At 27.1% G+C, this 19954-nt stretch overlaps 1 protein-coding gene across 10 annotated transcripts in view; it reads left to right on the top strand.

Annotated features, from left to right (window-relative positions):
• The window catches only part of LOC136082360 (torsin-1A-like), a 125238-nt gene that overhangs the window by 24979 nt on the left and 80305 nt on the right, over positions 1-19954 (top strand). For 7 of the 10 annotated variants that reach the window (XM_065801428.1, XM_065801431.1, XM_065801426.1 and 4 more), the window contains 4 exons: positions 9034-9090; positions 10553-10606; positions 17858-17941; positions 19238-19294. In XM_065801428.1, coding sequence (XP_065657500.1) covers positions 9034-9090; positions 10553-10606; positions 17858-17941; positions 19238-19294 — 252 coding nt within the window. The remainder of the gene's footprint in view (positions 1-9033; positions 9091-10552; positions 10607-17857; positions 17942-19237; positions 19295-19954) is intronic. The other 3 variants (XM_065801430.1, XM_065801424.1, XM_065801433.1) reach the window with 1 other exon arrangement.

The raw sequence follows: 19954 nt of genomic DNA, 5'->3' as shown, positions 1-19954 counted from the left end.
GCAAAGATCATATTTGAACTCTCTATTAGTTTAATCTATATTAAAGATATCAAGACTGTTTAGATTTTTTGGAGACACCACAACTGAACAGTATTGGTATGAGTTGGTTTTTTCAGATAATATTGTAAAATATAAATATATATAAATTTGTAAATATATAGTTAAAACTAAATAATTATTAAGATATATTTTAATTACATAACTAAAAGTTTCACCCAATAGATTATCAGATGTAACAACAACATAAAGTAATGACAAAAATTGTATACAAAAAAAAAATTATGGATTGTTCGGTTTGACAACATTAAATTTTTTAATTAGAAATTCATTTTTATTGCGACATTTTGATGCACGCTCGGTTCGTTTATTAAGGAAATGTAATGGTGGCATAACAATGTGGTATTTTTCTGTCAAGCATAAATTGCAAAATTTACCACTAGGTTTGAATGGCTCCGCTTGATTGAGAATACTCCATAATTACATTAAATATCATTTCACCAGAATTCCTGATAAATCAATCGAAATTATTTACCACACCAGGAAATCTTTACTTTTTTTAGGAAACAATATGTGGATTAAAAAGCAGGCTTATTTTGATGTCACCATGGGTATTTTTGACAGAGTTGAATTATGCGAATTAGTTGGCCTCTATCTTATACACTATTGCCAAAGAATATGGTCTTAATACTTCTGGTCTATATAGAGATGATGGTTATTGCTGCTTCTATAATATCAGTGGTCCTCAATCGGAAAAAATCAAAAAATTTTAATTTTAACATTACCAGACCAAACTTAAAAACTGTAATTTTTCTTGATATCACATTTAATCTTTCTGAAAACTTTTTTAAACCAGGAGATAGACCTTTATATATTAACATCAATTCCAATCATCTATCGAGCATCATTAAATCGATACCAAAAATGATCTCTAATTGCATCAGTAATATATCTTCCAGCAAAAAGTTTTTGATAGAGCCGCAACATTTTATAACTCTCTCAATTCATGTGGATTTAAAGATAAGATCAATATCATTCCAAGTATCCAAAAATATGATACAAAATCGCGAATAAGAAACATCTGGTTTAACCCACCTTATTCACTCGTTGTCAGAACAAAAGTAGCAAAAACATTTTTGAGTACAATTTTTTTTTTTTGTTATTCACCTCCTCAAGGCCAAGAAGGCAACTTCAGATGAGGAGGCTACTTAGTAGTGGTTATAACCCTCTCTCAACTCTATAACTCCGAACCACAAAACTTGACAAACAAGGCCGCTGCGCAGAGAAACAAGTTAAGTGCAGTACTACCAGGGACGTGGTGGGGATTGAACTCGGAACCTCTCGTTTATGAAGCAAGCGCTTTGCCACTACACCACTACCACATTTGATAAAGTGTTCCTAAAGGCTGCAAATTTCACAAATATTTTAACTGGAACAACTTAAAGTTAGTTATTATTGCCTTCCAAATATTAAGAGTATTATTATAATAATAACTCTTTTCATAATCAAAATATACTATTTAATTCTCATGAAAATGCAATTGCCGACCACCTATTCATTGGAAAATGGCTTACAAAAAACCTTATTTATATTTGTAATATAAACTTACCAAGAAAAAGAAGAGTATTATTAGGGTTTTTTCGGTTCCGGGTACCCGGACTCAGTGAGTCTGTGGTAAATACCCGGATCCGATACCCAGTTTAAGGCTCGACGAGTCTCATGGTTTGAATGTTTCACCTTGTTTCGTATGCAGCGGTGTGTCGTTGAGCTTGATCCCTACCTTTTCTAGAAAAATGTGGTTGTAGGGTTTGTGAATCTAACAAGTTGAACTTGGCCACGGATTTTTAGATATTTTGAGAACATTTAAGTTTATGTATGTTTTCATGTATGTCCGAATACACAGAATTAACTTCATAACTTAAATATTTTCTTATTGAATGTTTTTATATATAAGTGAATGCTTTAAAGGATTTGCTAATATAATATGTTTCTATATTAGCAAATGTTTTAAAAGCATTCGCTAACATAAAAACTTTTGATTAGAAAGATTGAAGTTAATTCTTTTAGCGCGTATTTAAAAAACTTAAAAAGAAAACACTTTTCATTTATTAATTACTTCTCTATTTTAGGAAAAAAGTGAAATGACAATTTCATTTACTAGAACATTTTTTACAGCCCCATTATGCTGAAGCACTCTAAAGTTTGGGAGTATTTCACTCAATGTACCGATTTTCACTTTATTACCGACTATTGTTTCCGTTGCAAGAAAGCTTTTAGAAGAAATTGTCTCTAAAATGGCCGCTCCTGATGGTATATCAGTTAAGGTGATTACAAAGTCTAGTTTTATTTGTGAAAATTTAGCAAAATCAAGTTAAAATCTTCCTAAAGCCGAAAGAGATTTTATGAATTTAATTCATAAGTTTTATGAAAAAAAGAAGTTGGAAATATTAGAATTGTTACAAGAAAAAATTAAAGAAGGCCGACAATTTAGCATTACACTTGATGAATGGACAAGTATGAAAATTCTGAAATATCTCGATATCAATTTGCATGGAATTGACTCTGAAGTTTATAATCTGGGTTTAGTGAGAATTTTTAACTCGTGTACAGCTGTACAGTTAGTAAAAAGTAGAACAACATTTAAACACAAATAATAATAATTTTAAAAAACATAAAGCTGGTTGAACCGGCGACGGTGCAAGTGTAATGATAAAATTTGGACAAGAATCTCCTAGTCTCTGTAATTTGTGTTTGAATCACACTATACACTTAGCTGTTTGTGATGTACTATATAAAAAAAAAGTATTACTGTCTTGCAAGATGAGGATGACGTTGATGGAGATAGAAATGACCATGGTCAAGATGATATTAATGATGATCAAGATGAAAATTATTATTCTGATGAGAGCGATGGTGACCTTGAAGAGTAGGAACAAGTTGAATTAACAAATTTAAGCAATGTAGAAGAAAATATAAAAAGTGTTCGTATAATTGTTAAATTTTTCAAAGTTCTTCTGTGAGAAATAATATTTTGCAAGAAAAGATCAAAGTAGTTTTAGGAAATCAACTTCAGCTAGTGTTAGACATAAGAACTTGTTGGAACTCAATCATCAAAATGATATCTAGATTTTCAAATTATTTTATATCATTAAAGAAGCTCTACAAGATATTGGAAGTGTACATTCAATAGAAAATAATAATATTGAATTATTAAATGAATTGGAAAATACTCTTGCAATAGCCTGATTAGCAATTGATTTTATGTTAAGAAAATTAAAAGAATCCAATGGTAATTTAAGTAGAGAGCTGTTAATGACATGAAATCCAACATCAACAAATTCCGAACAAACATTTTCTTTAGCATCCAACTTCTGTACAAGAATTTGTTCTAGATTATTGGACAGTTCATTAAGTGCATTAGTTTTTTTAAAGTTTTATTTTTTAAGTAAAAATTATTTCTCTGTTTTGTATTAAACACTTACAAGTATTTTAATTGAGTTGAGTTTATTTTTGCTAGTTTATTTACATGCGTTTTATAAAATGCGATATTTTCAAAAAGGTAATGTCAAGTTTATTTGGTAGGTTAAGATTATAATAAAAGTATAGAATAATATATTTACATTAGACGTTGAACTGCTAAAAGTTGTTTTATTTATCTTAACGTATACCAAATCCATTTTTAAAAATCGGCGTGAGAACAAAAAATCCTTTCATGCTATTGTTGAAATTGCAACTTAAAAAGACGTATTGGACCCAAACCCGAACCCAATAAATATTATTAGGCTCGACTCGGACTCATCAGGTCTAAAAATGTCAGGTTTTCCCAAACCCTAGGTATTATTACATTGGGCTTACTGAGAAAACTTTCAAAGACAGGTGATATAAACATAAAAACTCTTTTGTTTATGAAAGTAAGGCTAACTCCACTGAACTTTTGAAATTTGCATGGGAAGGTAAAAATAAAGGTTTAGAACCTATATTAAAATGGAACATTTTTGATCTAGCAGAGCTATTCAAACCTGGTGGTAAATTTTGCAATTTATGCTTGACAGAAAAACACCACATTATTATGTCACCATTAAATTTGCTTAGTAAATGAACCGAGCTTGTGTTAAAGTGCTGCCATTAAAATAAATTTCTTATTAAAAACTTTGATTTTATCAAAGTGAACACTCCATAGTATTTTTTTGTGTATAGGTTTTGTCATTCCTTTTTGTTGTTGTTACATCTGATGATCGCTATTGCATGAAACTTTTAGTTCTGTAATTGAAATATATCTTGATAATTATTTAGTTTTCACTATATTATTTGCTCTAACAATTATATAACACGCTGTATTGAGCACTCTTACTGGAAATATTATGGTAAGTCCTACAATATGTATATATATATATATATATATATATATATATATATATATATATATATATATATAAATTAGTCGAAAATCACTTAACAAAATTTTTTTTTTATTTTACACTGTGTTTCATCAACAAAGAATCATCAGAAATAAATGATCAATTTATTAAAAACTTCAATTTATACCGAAAATTAAATTACAGGAAGTCGCAAATGTCTTAACTACTGTAAATTTTAACACATTTGTGGAATTTCCTGACACTGTTATAAAAAGAAATCTTTGGAAATGATTACTTTAAAAAAATAAATTTTTTTTAAAAGGGAGATTTAATGTAAATATTATTTGAGCGCATTTATTTTTATAGTTTTTTTAGGAAAAACTTATTTTTGTGCCTACATTTAGAAATTAATTCGGATTTTTTGTTTAATAAGCATTCTTGGTTTGTATGTGTAATTATTTCAAATTTTTCTTGTAGGCATAGTATGCATTTTTTGGAAATATTGTTATATGCAGGCGCTGTTTTAAGGACGGACCAATTCAGTACAAAATCATCAATATTTTTACCTTTTAATTCCCATATGTATTTTGACGGCATGGTGTCTTTTGAATACTTTTTATTTTTAAAAGATTGCTTGTTATTGGCAAAACGTATTTTCCTTTCACCCTCTGTTATGCCAATATATTGTTTATCAGGTGCATTCTTAGAGGAATCAACACATTTATATACCAAATTTTTTGATAAACAACTTCCACTCAGTGGACAATTGTTTTTTTGTTTACAATTACAATTTTCTGCAGTTTTTTCATTTAGGATTTCTTTTTTGTTTAACAAAGCATTATTGTGACCTTTTATAATTCTTTCCATACTTTTTGTACAACTCTAGCTAACTTTAATTGTATTTTGATTAAAAATTTTATGTAATTTATTAGAGGGCGGGAAATGCTTATCGACTTTAAAAATAAATTTAAAAACACTTTTCCTATGATAGTGGAAACATTTTTGCTATATGGGGGGTTGAACCAAATTACATTTCTAGTTCTATTTTGCTTTTTTGTGTTCTTTTTTTCAGGGTAAAATTTAAGTTCAAAATTTTCAAAACCACTTTTTTTAAGGGCATCTTCAAATATTCGCTTAGAGGAATTGAATTCATTTTTATTAGAGGAGTTTTGGATTATCCTGTTGTTAATTGAAATCGGGATTTGTTTTAGAATTTGGGGTGAATAATTTTAGTTAATAATAATATACAATAATTCATCATTTGGTTCTTTGAAAGGCTTATATAAATTTTCAGAGAAGTTAAATGTGACATCAAGAAAATTCACAATTTTTAAATTTATGTTTATTTCGATTTGAAAGGCAATATTTTTGAAATTTTTTTATATCTTTTCAAATTTTATCGAGCTGTGGAATAGATTTTTGACGCATTACTATGGAACCATCATCGCGATAAAGGCCTAAATCTTTTATATTGATTATTTTACTTAACAAATGTAAAATAATTGCGTTTTCCAATTTTTAGGGGCTTTTTTCATAAGAACTATTAGTATTGTCACGTAAAATTTGTTCATAGTTTTCTGTTGTGAGTTGGTAAATGTTATTTGTTTTATCAACAGATACCAAAATTTTAGGGTTTGATTTATTTTTTTTAACATCTAACTTTAATTCTGTTTGAAATTCGTTTTTTATAGGGCAAAACTTTTTTTTGTTTTAATTAAATGCAATAAGTCATTTTCAAATATTTTCAAATCAGGTATAAAAGGTGGAGTATTTTTTGTTTTAAATCCATAATTATCATTTTCTTGGTTATTATTAAATACATCATATGTGTTTGTATTAATTGTACAATTTGTACAATTAAAAGTGCTCAACAAATGTTAATAAGGAGCCTAATATATATTTAAACAACTTTAAAATGTATTCTACAAAATAGAGTGCTCAATGTTCTTAAAAGAACAGAGCAATTATAAATTTGTAGAAAATCACTTAACAAAATTTTTTTTCATTTCACACTATGTTTCATCAATAAAGACTCATCAGAAATAAATGATCAAATTAATAAAAACTTCAATTTATACCAAAAATTAAGTGGAATTTGCTAACACAATTATAAAAAGAATTCTTTGTAAATGATTGCTTTTTAAAAATATATTTTTTAAAAAGGGTTGCTGAATGTAAATACTATTTGAGCTTGTTTATTTATATAGTTTTTTAGGCATATATATATATATATATATATATATATATATATATATATATATATATATATATATATATATATATATATATATATATATATATATAGTTCTATAGTTTGTTGCATTTGGGAAGCACGGAAGAAAAAAAATAATTCTTACGCCAACACATACGTCACTTTTAATTACTTTTGACTTTCGTCCAACATTTGCGTGTTGAACGAAACCATTAATTTAATTACAAATAAATCGTTTTTTAAAAAAACCACAAAAACGCAATTAAACAAAAATTTAATTGACCAGAATGTTTTTAAAAACATTTTGAATGTTTTTAAAACATTCTGAATGTTTTTAACAATATAAAGTTTTTATTTTTATTTTTTTTTAATAAAATATTTTTATTTTTTTACTGTAAATCATGCGCAGAGTGTTGCTACATCAACTACTTATAGCCTGACTCGCAAGGGAGTGCTGCTACATCGACTGACAAATAGCCTGAACCGCAAGGGAGTGCTGCTACATCGACTGAGGGTTTGGTTGGGGCAGGCAGTCTATCAATTAATAAAAAAAATAATTTCGGTCTTGCATTTTAGTTTTTACTTTTTGTCAACAAAATATGGAAAAAACTTTCGAACAACATATAAGAGTTCTATATATATATATATACATATATATATATATATATATATATATATATATATATATATATATATATATATATATATAAAAAAAAGTAAATTATTTATGTGTTTTAAAAATTGAATTAGCTCTAAAATGATGTATTTTATGTATGTAGCTGTGTGTTCAATTTTCTGTTTTGTATAAAAAAAAAAGTTCAAAAAATGAAGTTTATATGCAATACTGAATTTATTAATAATTTTGGATCAACTAAAATGATTATAAAATAAATGCACATAAATTATGGGTTGGAAAAAATACTGATAGATGTCGTTTTTTGCCGATGTCTGGCAGCTATTTTAGGCCATATATATATATATATATATATATATATATATATATATATATATATATATATAGAGAGAGAGAGTGAGAGAGAGAGAGAGAGAGAGAGAGAGAGAGAGAGAGAGAGAGAGAGAGAGAGAGAGAGAGACCTTGTTTTAAATAAAAAATGCTTAATGCCATATTTGACATCATATAATTCTCTTTATTTTTTTATTTTTTAAAGACTATTTTATATATTTATATATATATATATATTTGTATGTATATATATATGTATATATATATATGTATATATATATATGTATATATATATATATATATATATATATATATATATATATATATATATATATATATATATATATATATATATATATATATATATATATATATGTTTAATATATAACATATAATAATATGTTTTATGTATATTGACCTGTTTCTATTGGTTACAACCCTCTTTTAACTCTTAAACTCTTAAAAGTGTTTTGAAGTTAAAGAGTTGAGAGAGGGTTGTAACCAATATAAGAAGCAGCTTCCTCTACAAAACTGTAAGGTCTTCTTAAAACAGTTGAGGCAAAAAAAAAATTTTTTACCACTTGTAAAAGTTTTTTAAAAAGTTCTTATTTAATTAAATGTGTTTTTAAAATCCAAATTCGTCTTTCAGTTAACTTCAGGCTACATATACAGCTTAAAATCATCTTTCAGTTAAATTCGGTATACCCACATGATCTAAATTTGTCTTTCATTTAAATTCGAGTCTTTAAAAGTCCACTTTGCTTGTCCATAGAGTAACAGCTGTGGCTATTTTTGTTTACTAACGGTTTACTCTGTGTAATAAAAAGCATTAAGTTCTGTTATGCCAGTACTGCTAAAATCAATTGATAAATTAAATACTATTTAAGTAACTTGATAGCCTATTTACTTTAAGATTGCTTTTGTAATTGGTACAACAAATTTCATTGAAAATAAGCACCCTGTACAAACAGAAAATAAACACATTAAAAACATGTTAAAAAATTAAATAATAAAAATATTGCACATACCTAGATCTGCAGTATAGACTAGACTGTTAAAGAAGTTTTCAGATTAAATAAATTTGAAAAGTGCACTATCAAAATATTTTTATAATATCTGATAATATTAATAATATTACAAAAATTTCATCAAGATAAATAGTGTAAATTTATTGGATTATCCAATATCTAACCTATGCATTTTTCAGTGCATGCTGCAAACTTGTCATTAAGTGTGGCACCACTAAACATTGTCACTGTGAATTATTTTACAATTTTTTTTTAACTGTGTTAAACAATATTTTAGGGTAAAGCATTTTTTTTTTGTACAGGATTGTACAAAAAAAAAATGGACTACATATATATATATATATATATATATATATATATATATATATATATATATATATATATATATATATATATATATATATAGTTTATTTTAATAAGTTTAAAAATAGTTCTGATTTTGTTTCGATATTACCTAATTGTTTTAACATTTAGTGCAAACTCAACGTGCAACCTCATGGTACTATTCTTTTGTTAGAAACCTAACCCAAGGTAATATTTTTTTGTTAACTTTTAAATTAAAATCAAATATGCTTTTTTGGTGTTTGTCAAAATTATTTTAGAAAACAGTTTAAATGTTTTTATTAGTTAAAAAATATTTCAAGTTTGGAAGTTTTAGGTAAAGAAAGTGTGTCTGGCATTGTCTTATAGCTCTTTTAATTAATAGTTTTTGTACAATGGCATATAAATTTTAAAGGTTTGAAATTTTATGAATTGGAAAAGACGAGTTCTTTTTGTTTCTCTATGATAAATAGGCAGCATCATTATTATTTGAAAAAAAACTTAAATTAAAAGCAAAGAAAATTTTTTTTTTAAATTTATAAAAGTTTTTAAAAAAGTTCTTTTTTAATTAAATGTGTTTTTAAAATGCAAATTCGACTTTGATTTAAATTTGGTTTAAAAGTCTAAATTCGTCTTTAAGTTAAATTCGGTTTAAAAGTCTAAACTCCTTTTTCAGTTAAGTTCAGGCTACATATACAGCCTAAAGTCATCTTTCTGTTGAATTCGGTATACACATATGATCTAAATTTGTTTTTTATTTAAATTTGAGTTTTAAAAAGTCCACTTTTGTTCACTAACTGTTTACTCTGTGTAATATAAAGCATTAAGTTCTGTTATGCCAGTACTGCTAAAAACTATTGATAAATTAAATTCTATTTAAGTAACTTGATAGCCTATTTACTTTAAGATTGCTTTTGTAATTGCTACAACAAATTTCATTGAAAATAAGCAACTTGTACAAACAGAAAATAAACATTTTAAAATCACGTTAAAAAATTAAATAATAAAAATATTGCACATACCTAGATCTGCAGTATAGACTAGACTGTTAAAGAAGTTTTCAGATTAAATTAAGTTGAAAAGTGCACTATCAAAATATTTTTATAATATCTGATAATATTAATAATATTACAAAAATTTCATCAAGATAAATAGTGTAAATTTATTGGATTATCCAATATCTAACCTATACATTTTTCATTGCATGCTGCAAACTTGTCATCAAGTGTGGCACCACTTAAAATTGTCCCTGTGAATTTTTTTTACAATTTTTTTTTTATATATTGAACAATATTTTAGGGTAAGGCTTTTTTTTTTTGTACAAGATAGTGGATTGCATATATATATATATATATATATATATATATATATATATATATATATATATATATATATATATATATATATATGTGTGTGTGTGTATATATATATATATATTTATATATATATATACATATATATATATATATATATATACATATATATATATATATGTGTATATATATATATATATATGTGTGTATATGTATATATATATATATATATATATATATATATATATATATATATATATATATATATATATATATATATATATATATATATAAAGTTTGTTTTAATAAGTTTAAAAATAGTTCTGATTTCGATATTACTTGATTGTTTTAACATTTAGTGCATTCTCAACATGCAACCTCGTGGTACTCTTTTGTTAGAAACCCAACCCAAGGTAATGTTTTTTTGTTACCTTTTAAATTAAAATCTAATATGCTTTTTTGGTGTTTGTCAAAATTATTTTAGAAAACAGTTTAAATGTTTTTATTAGTTAAAAAATATTTCAAGTTTTGAAGTTTTAGGTTAAGAATATGTCTGACATTGTCTTATAGCTCTTTTAATTAATAGTTTTTGAACAATGGCATATAAAATTTTTAAGGTTTGAAATTTTATGAATTGGAAACGATGAGTTCTTTTTATTTCTCTATGATAAATAGGCAGCATCATTGATATTTGAAAAAAAACTTAAATGTTCTTTTAAACTTTTTTTTTAAATATATTTTTATATATGTTAATTACTTTTTTTAAATTTTTTTACTTTCAAATTCAAAAAAACCATGAAAATATAATGATTTATAACAATCATTATATTCAACGGAAGTGCATAAGTTAAAATAGTTCAGGGGCTTTATTTTGTTAAGTGGTGTAATAAGGGTTGCCGACTGAGTGTGACCACAGGCCAGCCTGCAATGTGATGTTCTAAGAGAGGAGTTTTTTAAGTTGCCCTTCTTACTGTGTAGGGGTTTAAAGGAGCACTGTAAACTCCCACAGTAATAAATACTAGTAAAATGTTATTGAAAATTTTTATTAGTAATAATAATTACAAATAAAATTATCTTTAAAGTTAAAGCTCAGATAATTCAAACATTGATTTATCTTTTGTTTCCATTCGGGAAATTTATTAATATAATTCGATCTTTTTATTAGGGTAATAATGAAACCAAAATAATTTGATTGTAAAAACCTTTAAAAAATATATGTAGTTTTTATAATATAAACCTCTGGAGTTTTATTTCATTGTTTTTTCATTATTATAAAAAGATCAGATAGACAATTATTAAACATAATAGCGCTAAAATATAATTAAAAAAGAAGCAAACAAATAATCATGTCTTTATTAATCATATTATTCATATTTATGATTCAGTTTGTTGCCATAGATTCTGGGATAGAGTTGTATGTGAATACTAACATTGTTTGATCTGAGTACAGACCAGCATAAACGCTATGAGTATTGTATTGGAAAAGCTAAAGGTTTGATTTCTACAAAGTATGCTGACAAGAAACCTAGCTCAGTTTTTCATGCCCAGTGCCAAACTCTTGTTTTAACAATTATGTTAGTGGAACTGAGATATCTACACATGATTTAAACTTTATCACAAAGTACATAATCTGTTTACTGACCTATGTGGTATGGTGCAAAAAGTTTGCAGCATTACAAAGATGCACCAAGGCTTCCTCATAAAACAGTACACAAAAACTATCTTTATGCTATGCTACTAGATGATAAAAAAGTTGTAAAAGGTTGTGCTCCTAATCAAATTCTGCAGATTAGATTATGTAGGGAAATTGATTCAGATTTTAAGTCCAAGATTAAACAAGTTTGTAAACAAAAACCATTGAAGTTACAGTGTTATAAATAATGCCCTTGCATGTGGTAAAAAGCCCAAACGTCAACACAAATGGTTTTTAAATAGGGGTATTGTATTTGTTAACGTAAAAAAAAAAATTCTTCATATCTCTCAAAATTTTTTACTTTTCTTGTTGCCTTGCTGAAAGCAAGGCAACAAGAAAAGATGAAGATTGTAGGGGAAGATAACAATTGACACACAACTTAAAAGATTGCAAATTATATGAATCAGGAAAGCAAGATGAAGGAAGCGAATTCCTAAGAACTGATGTTCAAGGAAAAAAACTAGACAAAAAAGAGATTTTGGAGCACTGAAACAGTCACGGAAAAAGGATGAGATTTATTTGAATGACAAGTAACACGAGAATGAATTTTAGTATATGGCACAAGAGACATTAACTCTTTAGAGCAGTGCCCATTACAGTATTTGTAGAAGAGAGAAAGAGAAGCAATGTTATGACGATGTGATAATGATTGGAGGTTGGCTGCAGGGGCAGGTCCAACTATGTTGACAATGCAATTTTGCACCTTGTCTAAAAGAGAAAGGGCATCATTAGAAGATCCGCCCCAGATATGGCAAAAGTATTCCATGCAAGGATGGATTTAAGATTTATAGAGATAAAGAATAGAATACGGAGTAAGAAAGTTTTGCGCTCGATAAAGAGATGCAACCTTAGCAGATGCTAATTTTGCAATATATAATTTTGCTGACTAGTGTGAATAAAATTTGTTTAAGTGAAGGGTGTTATAAAACCCTTCCTTAAACCCTTTTTACAACCCTGGCCCTAACTACTTTTAAACACTACCAAAAAAGAGGTTTTTGTAAACAATAGACTTGAAAACTTGAAAATTGGTTCATGAATAAACATTTTGAAAAAAAAATTCTTCTTCTGAATATCTGAGAAAAAACACAAATAATTGAAAATTTCAAAGTAATTTCCCAAAATTATTATAAATCCAAATTGCCTAATTTTTTTTTTTGAATTTATTTAGAAAGTTGCTTAATAAACATTTTTCAACTCAACCATGAGCCCAAAGGCAGGGTATTTTAAGTCAGAGTTAATTTCTCCTTGCCTTTGCCTAGAAAAGCAAATTTTACGTGACAGCAAGGTATGGGGCAGGTTGTAGTGGATTACAAACTTCTTTTAACTGGAGTAGTTAAAAGAAGTTACTTCTTTAAGCAGTGATATAAACTGCTTGTAAATTTAATAAAGATTTTCATTTTTACTCTTAGTAAATAATATTTAGTTATTTTTAATAATACGGGTTTTTTTAATACTCAGTTTTTTCTGTTTCACATAAATTTGCTTAAAAATTAAAAATTGATAAATTTTTTCTATACTGTATAATAGAATGTTGAATTGCACCTACAATATCATCATTACCAAGTTCTCTAAACCATCATTCACTAATATTCGTTGTCTTCGAAGTAACTTTTCTTCTGTTGAGTCTTATCTCTTGCAAAGTTCACCAGACCTACTTGCTCTTTGTGAAACTAATTTGAGTTCAGCTGTCTCATCTTGCAATCTTATTATTGATGGTTATCTTCCTTTAATTCGTAAAGACTCCAATAGTCACATACTTGGCCTGGGCATTTACATTCGTAAGAATTCACCCATTTGTAGTGAAACTAGGTTTGAATTGACAGACTATTCTTTTATGTGCTTTCGTTTAGCACCACTTCACTCTATCGCTTTTCTCTTTGTTCTATATTGCTCTCCTTCATCTCAAGGCTACACTCTTTTTGACCCTTAGGTGCTTCTGATCACAGTTTGATCTCTCTAAAACTGTCAACAAATGTTATTCTTACATAACTTTGTGGATTCAGGCTGGCATTGAATCTTTTGTTCCCTCTTGACGATTCCAGGTCAAGCCTCACTCTCCTCCATGGTTTTCCTCACACTGTGCTGCTGCAATTGCCAATTGAAACCATTACTTCCATATTTATCAGCAAAACAATTCTCCAGAAAACAGACATATGTTTATTACTGCTAGAAACCATTGTAAAAAGGTTTTGTCTAACATTAAAGTCTGCTATTCTCAGGTCATGAAATCTTGTATCTTATCTCAAAAATTAGGCTCTCGTGACTTCTGGAGAATCTTTAATAGTATTAATAATAAGGGCAAATCTTTAATTCCACCTCTCTTGTATCGTTTATTCCTTGTCACCTCACCTAAAGACAAAGCTGAATTGTTTGCTAAATACTTTTCACCAATATCATCTCTTGATTCCACTAGTTGCGTTCTACCTGATATTGCCAACAAACAGGTTGATCCATTGATATTACTCAACAAAAACATTGATCCATTCATATTACTCCAGCTTCTGTATCTAAAGTGATTTCCTGCCTAGACTCTTCTACAGCTTGTGGCCCGCACGACATACCTGTTATTATCTTGCAGAAGTGTTCTCCAGAGCTGTTGTCATACTCTCAAAACTATTCAACAAGTGCTTATCTGAGTCTTGTTTTCCAGCCTGCTGGAAAGCGGCATCTGTTATCCCTATCTTCAAAAATTCTGGAGAGCGATCTGATTCGTCTAACTACCGCCCCATTAGTCTTCTTCCTATCGTAAGCAAGGTTTTTGAATCTTTAATTAACAAACACTTAACTTCTCATCTTAAATCTAATAACTTCCTTTCTGACCATCAATATGGATTTCAATGTTCTTGTTCTACAACTGATTTGCTAACAGTAATAACTGATAGGTTTTAAAGTGCATTAGATAAAGGTAGAGAAGTTAAGGCCATCGCTCTTGATATTTCAAAAGCTTTTGATAAAGTTTGGCATGCTGGTCTTCTCCATAAGCTTTCTTCTTATGGTGTATCTGGCAACATCTTTAAGATTATTGAATTCTTTCTTTCCAATTGTAGTATAAAAGTTTTCCTCGATGGACAGCACTCTTCTTTTTATTCTATAACTTCAGGGGATCCTCAAGGTTCTATCCTTGGGCCTATACTCTTTTTAATTTAAATTAATGATCTTCCAAACATTTTAACATATAAGGTGGCATTGTTTGCTGATGATACTACCATTTATTCTTGTCATGATAAGAAACCAACACTCTCTGATTGCTTGGAGGGGGCATTTGAGTTTGAAAAGGATCTCACTTCTGTTACAGCATAGGGCTTACAGTGGCTGGTGAACTTCAATACAAATAAAACTCAATTTTTTTCAGCCAATCATTATTGCAATAATTTAGATCTTCCTATACTTATAAGCAGTGATGTACTCGATGAGTCTCTACTCTTCATCTTCTAGGTTTAACTCTTACTTCGAATCTTTCTTGGAAACCATATATCAAATCAGTTGCAAAATTAGCATCTGCTAAGGTTGCATCTCTTTATCGAGCTTGACACTTTCTTACTTCAGATTCTATTCTCTATAAATCTCAAATCCGGCCTTGTATGAAATACTGTTGCCTTATCTGGGGTGGATCATCTAATAATGCCCTTTCTCTTTTAGACAAGGTGCAAAAAGGCATTGTGAACATAGTTTGACCTGCTCTTGCAGCCAACCTCTAACCATTATCACATTGTCGTAATGTTGCTTCTCTTTCTCTTTTCTACAAATACTATAATGGGCACTGCTCTAAAGAGCTAGCGTCTCTTGTGACATCTACTAAAATTTATTCTCGTGTTACTCATCATTCAAAGTCTCATTCTTTTTCTGTGACTATTCCTAAGTGCTTCAAATACGCTTAGTTTTTTGGAGCACTTATTCTAGTTTTTTTCCTCGAACATCAGCTCTTTGGAATTCGCTTCCTTCATCTTGCTTTCCTGATTCATATAATTTGCAATTTTTTAAGTCGTCTGTCAATTGTTATCTTGCTCTACAATCTTCATCTTTTCTCTTCCAGTAACTTCCAACTTTAATTAGTGGTTGCTTGTAGCCTTGTTGGAAGCAAAGATGTTAAAAAAATAATAAAATGTATCTTCAAATCATGATTAAATGAAAGCTAATTTTTTTCAATACTTTTGGAAGTAAAAGTAAAATAGCATTTAATATTTTTTCTTTCTCCTTAAGGCTTTAAAGTAAGGGCTTCTTATCGTTTTTTATTTTATTATTATTATCAGACATTCGTGATAATGTCTAAACATGTGCTTTTATTTCTTTACAACTTTATGTTTTCAGACTGCGGTGTCCAAATATTTTAAATTGTACTTAAATATTTTATTGCTAATCAAAGTGTTCTGAAACTTGGTTGGCTCCAATTTTGGGTGAAGTTTGTTTATTTTAATATTTTAATTTATGTTTATATTGACATTTTAATTAACATTTGTATTATTAGGATATAATACGTACCATTGATAGACATAATTTATGTGTATCTAAAAAATATTTTTTAAATCTAAAGACAGGTTTAAAATTATTTTTTTATCACAGACTGTCATAGATATATTTTATTTCTAAAATTATTTATCATGAGACATTTTTAAAGATGTGGTATTTAGTTATTTATTATATTTATTACAGTTATTATATTTTTGTGAAATATACTAAAATTTTATACACAAATTTTTCTTGTATAAATTTTAAATTTAATAAATTTTTGTATAAATAAGTTTTAAATTTTTATCAAGATGTCAAAGTTCATATGATTACGTTTATATCTCAATTAACTTATAATGGTTAGCAAATCGATTTGTATTATTATTTTGAATTCTTTGGTTGCAGTGAATCCTATTAGATCCTTTTTAATTTTAAAAAATTTTTTGCACTAATAATTTTTGAAATCTTGTTAAGTTTTCATAATATTACAGTTATCAAGCCTTTTTAGGAAGGGCATGAGGTCGCATGCTTTGTTTATCCGGGTTTAAAGTAATTTTTTTAGACAACTTGACCACATTTTTGTATAGTAAATGTTTTAGAATTTGCTGCAAATTAAAGCCATAAAAAAGTACAGTGAATAAAACAGCAAAACTCAAATAAAAGGAAATATTATATGAAATAAAAAATCTAAATAAAATAAACTAAAACAAATTGAAAATTGAAAATTGATAAAAGAAAAATTTTGTCAAAAAAGTAATATTTTTTTAAGTGAAATTTTTAGGAAACTTTACTTTAAGTTTTAAAATACATTTTTTCAAATAGAATCATAATGTTCATTATCTCTAGTTATTCGTATTAACGTTGTAAATTGGACAATACAAAAGAAACAATTTCAGACGAACATCAGATGTTGTAAATACATTTATAAAAGAAACTATTATTTTATTTAATTTCTTCTGGAAAAATTTATTAATCAAATAATATATTTTTCAAATAAATAGTAATTTATTTTCTTATTTTTCTAACAAAAATTGAAAATTTTTTTTTATTTTCTTTATTTAATTATTAAATTTTTCTTGTTTACTTAATTAAAATTTGATATTTCATCACAATTGTTTCTTTTTTTTTCAGTAGATAAGTGTAGCGTTTTTTGGCAAATTGATGAAATGCTTTAAAAGTTAAAAGATACAAACTGCTATGGTCAGTGTGTCTAAAAAAATTACTTTAAACTTGGACGAACAAGGCGCGCAACCACATGCGCTTCCTTTGAAGGCTTGGTTATCTTAGTTGATTTATAATAAACAGCATATTGATTTGTATTATTATTTTGAGTTCTTTGGTTGCATTAAAATCTGTTAGGTTCATTTTAATTGGTGCTGGTCTGTTGCTATTTTATTTTTTTACTATTCCGTTGCTAGGTTTTGAATTCTTATTAAGTTTTCAAAGTTTATAAGATTACAGTTATATCTCAATTAACTTATGATAATTAGCAAATTGATTTGTATTAATATTTTGAATTCTTTAGTTGCAATGAATCCAATTGAGTACATTTTAATTCGTGCTGGTGCTTTTGTTATTGTGTGCAGTTTTTTTAGTTTACTCATATATGGTATGTATAAATATTTTATTGTGTGTTTTCATTTTTTTTATTTATCAAATGTTTATTCATAATTCTGTTTACAAGTTTAATTTTAAAAAAGGATTGAACCACGTCTAGGAATGCATAAAAAAGAAATAATATGTTTTTGTCTTGATTTTTTTTAGTTTTTAGTTTTTTTTTGCTTTATTTGTTGAAAGATATTTGTAATAAAAAGATAAGAAATCAATAAAAACTTATAAAAATTTTAAAATAAATACTTTTAAAATGAGTTAAGGTTTTTTTCTCAGCCAAATTTTTTAGCATCAAATTTAATTTTTATTTATTTTTGAATGTTATCTTGGTATATCGTGGTAGTGATGTAGTAGTAGAGCGCTTGTTTTATAGAGAAATGTTTTGAGTTTGATCACCACCACGTCCCTGGTAGTACGATGCATAACTTGTTTCTCTACGCAGAGGCCTTGTTTATCAAGGTTTGTGTTTTAGAGTTGAGAAAGGGTTGAAACGATTAAAGTAGACTCCTCAATTGTAGCGGCCAATTGTAAATAGAAGTTAATCTAAATGAAGCATTAGATGGGGCAACTAAAACTTCATTTGTTATATTTATACATTGTATATAAATATTTTAGTGGAATAATTGTCTGGCCAGACTGGACTGATCCAGTCAACAGCTAATACACGTGTGTGAATAAACCAGTTATTCATATATCTTAGAGTATTTCATTTTTCTATTTTCAATAGAGTTATTCATATTTCTCTGCTGTGTTGGCCTTGGAAAGGTGAATTAACGTTTAAAAAAATATCAAAAAATTTATTTTTAAAGTTAATGTTTAACTCAAAAACTTATTTAACCAAAATCTAGGATTTTTTGATTTTTATTTATAGATGACTTTTTTTAAATTTTTTTTGGAAGTTTATGAATCAAGTCTAAGCTATTATTTTTTCGGAGTAGTTTTTGTTTCATTTGAATAATTAAATTTCAGAGTTGATGCTATTATTATCATTATATGTAAAATAATAAATTTTATATTTTTGGTAAAAAATATTGGTAATAAATATATCAATTGTGTTTGCACAAGTCTAAGTGTATATGTCAGTCTGTGTTTATGTGTGTGGAGATATTTATTCTTTATTATTATATCTGTGTATATATTTATTCATTATTATTAATATGATAATATTAACTAGTCAAATTGTTTATTACAAATATGGTTTAAATTAACAAGTTTAAAAATTAGTTCTGTTTCTTAATTGTTTTAACATATTAAAAATTCAATGTTTTAATTTGTTTTAAATGTGGACTTTTAGTGCCTCTGGTTCCAACACCCACCATCTCTCCAACACATATCAAGATACCAAGTGAAGGTAATAATAAACATACTAATTTTTTGATCAAAATCAGTAAATTTTTTAAGCGTTTATAAAAATTATTGTATAGATAGCACTAACACTCAAAACTGCTGGTGTTATAAGGCAAGCTTTTGAGTGCAGTAGCACTCAAAAGCTTGCCTTTTAATAACCTTTGAATAAATATTGATTTTAAATATTAGAAAACAAAGTCATAAATTTTTCATTGTTATTAAAAGAAGTATTTTTTTTCTGTAAGTACCCCTCTTGAGTTTCAGGAAAATGATTTAAATAAACAGAAAAAATTTTTTCAGCAATAACTTTATATAACAAGTTTAAATGTTCACAGAAAACAAGCTTTTGTTTAATAATAGCTGCATATTCAAGTCTACATTTTTCTAATATATTTTTATTGCTTCTGTGACACAATGCTTGCATACAGATGACCAACCAAGCTATTTTTTCAGTAAGACTTGGAAGTGTTGATTCTAAAAGTAGATTGTAGATTGTAGAGTTATTAAGTGAGAATACAAAAGAATGGATATAAAGAAGAGTAGTGCAACTGGTTCCAAGTTAGAATATAAAAGGGGGAGGAGAAAATATTGAGAGCTATGGACATCCTATGGTAGTAACTTTATTATAATATGTGTGGAAGCGCGTTTATATGCTAGTTAAAAA

The sequence above is a fragment of the Hydra vulgaris genome, chromosome 07 (genome assembly GCF_038396675.1).
Source record: "Hydra vulgaris chromosome 07, alternate assembly HydraT2T_AEP".
Classification (NCBI taxonomy): Eukaryota; Metazoa; Cnidaria; class Hydrozoa; order Anthoathecata; family Hydridae; genus Hydra; species Hydra vulgaris.
Note: the sequence above shows the minus strand (reverse complement) of the source record. Positions and strands in the feature narration are given on the sequence as shown.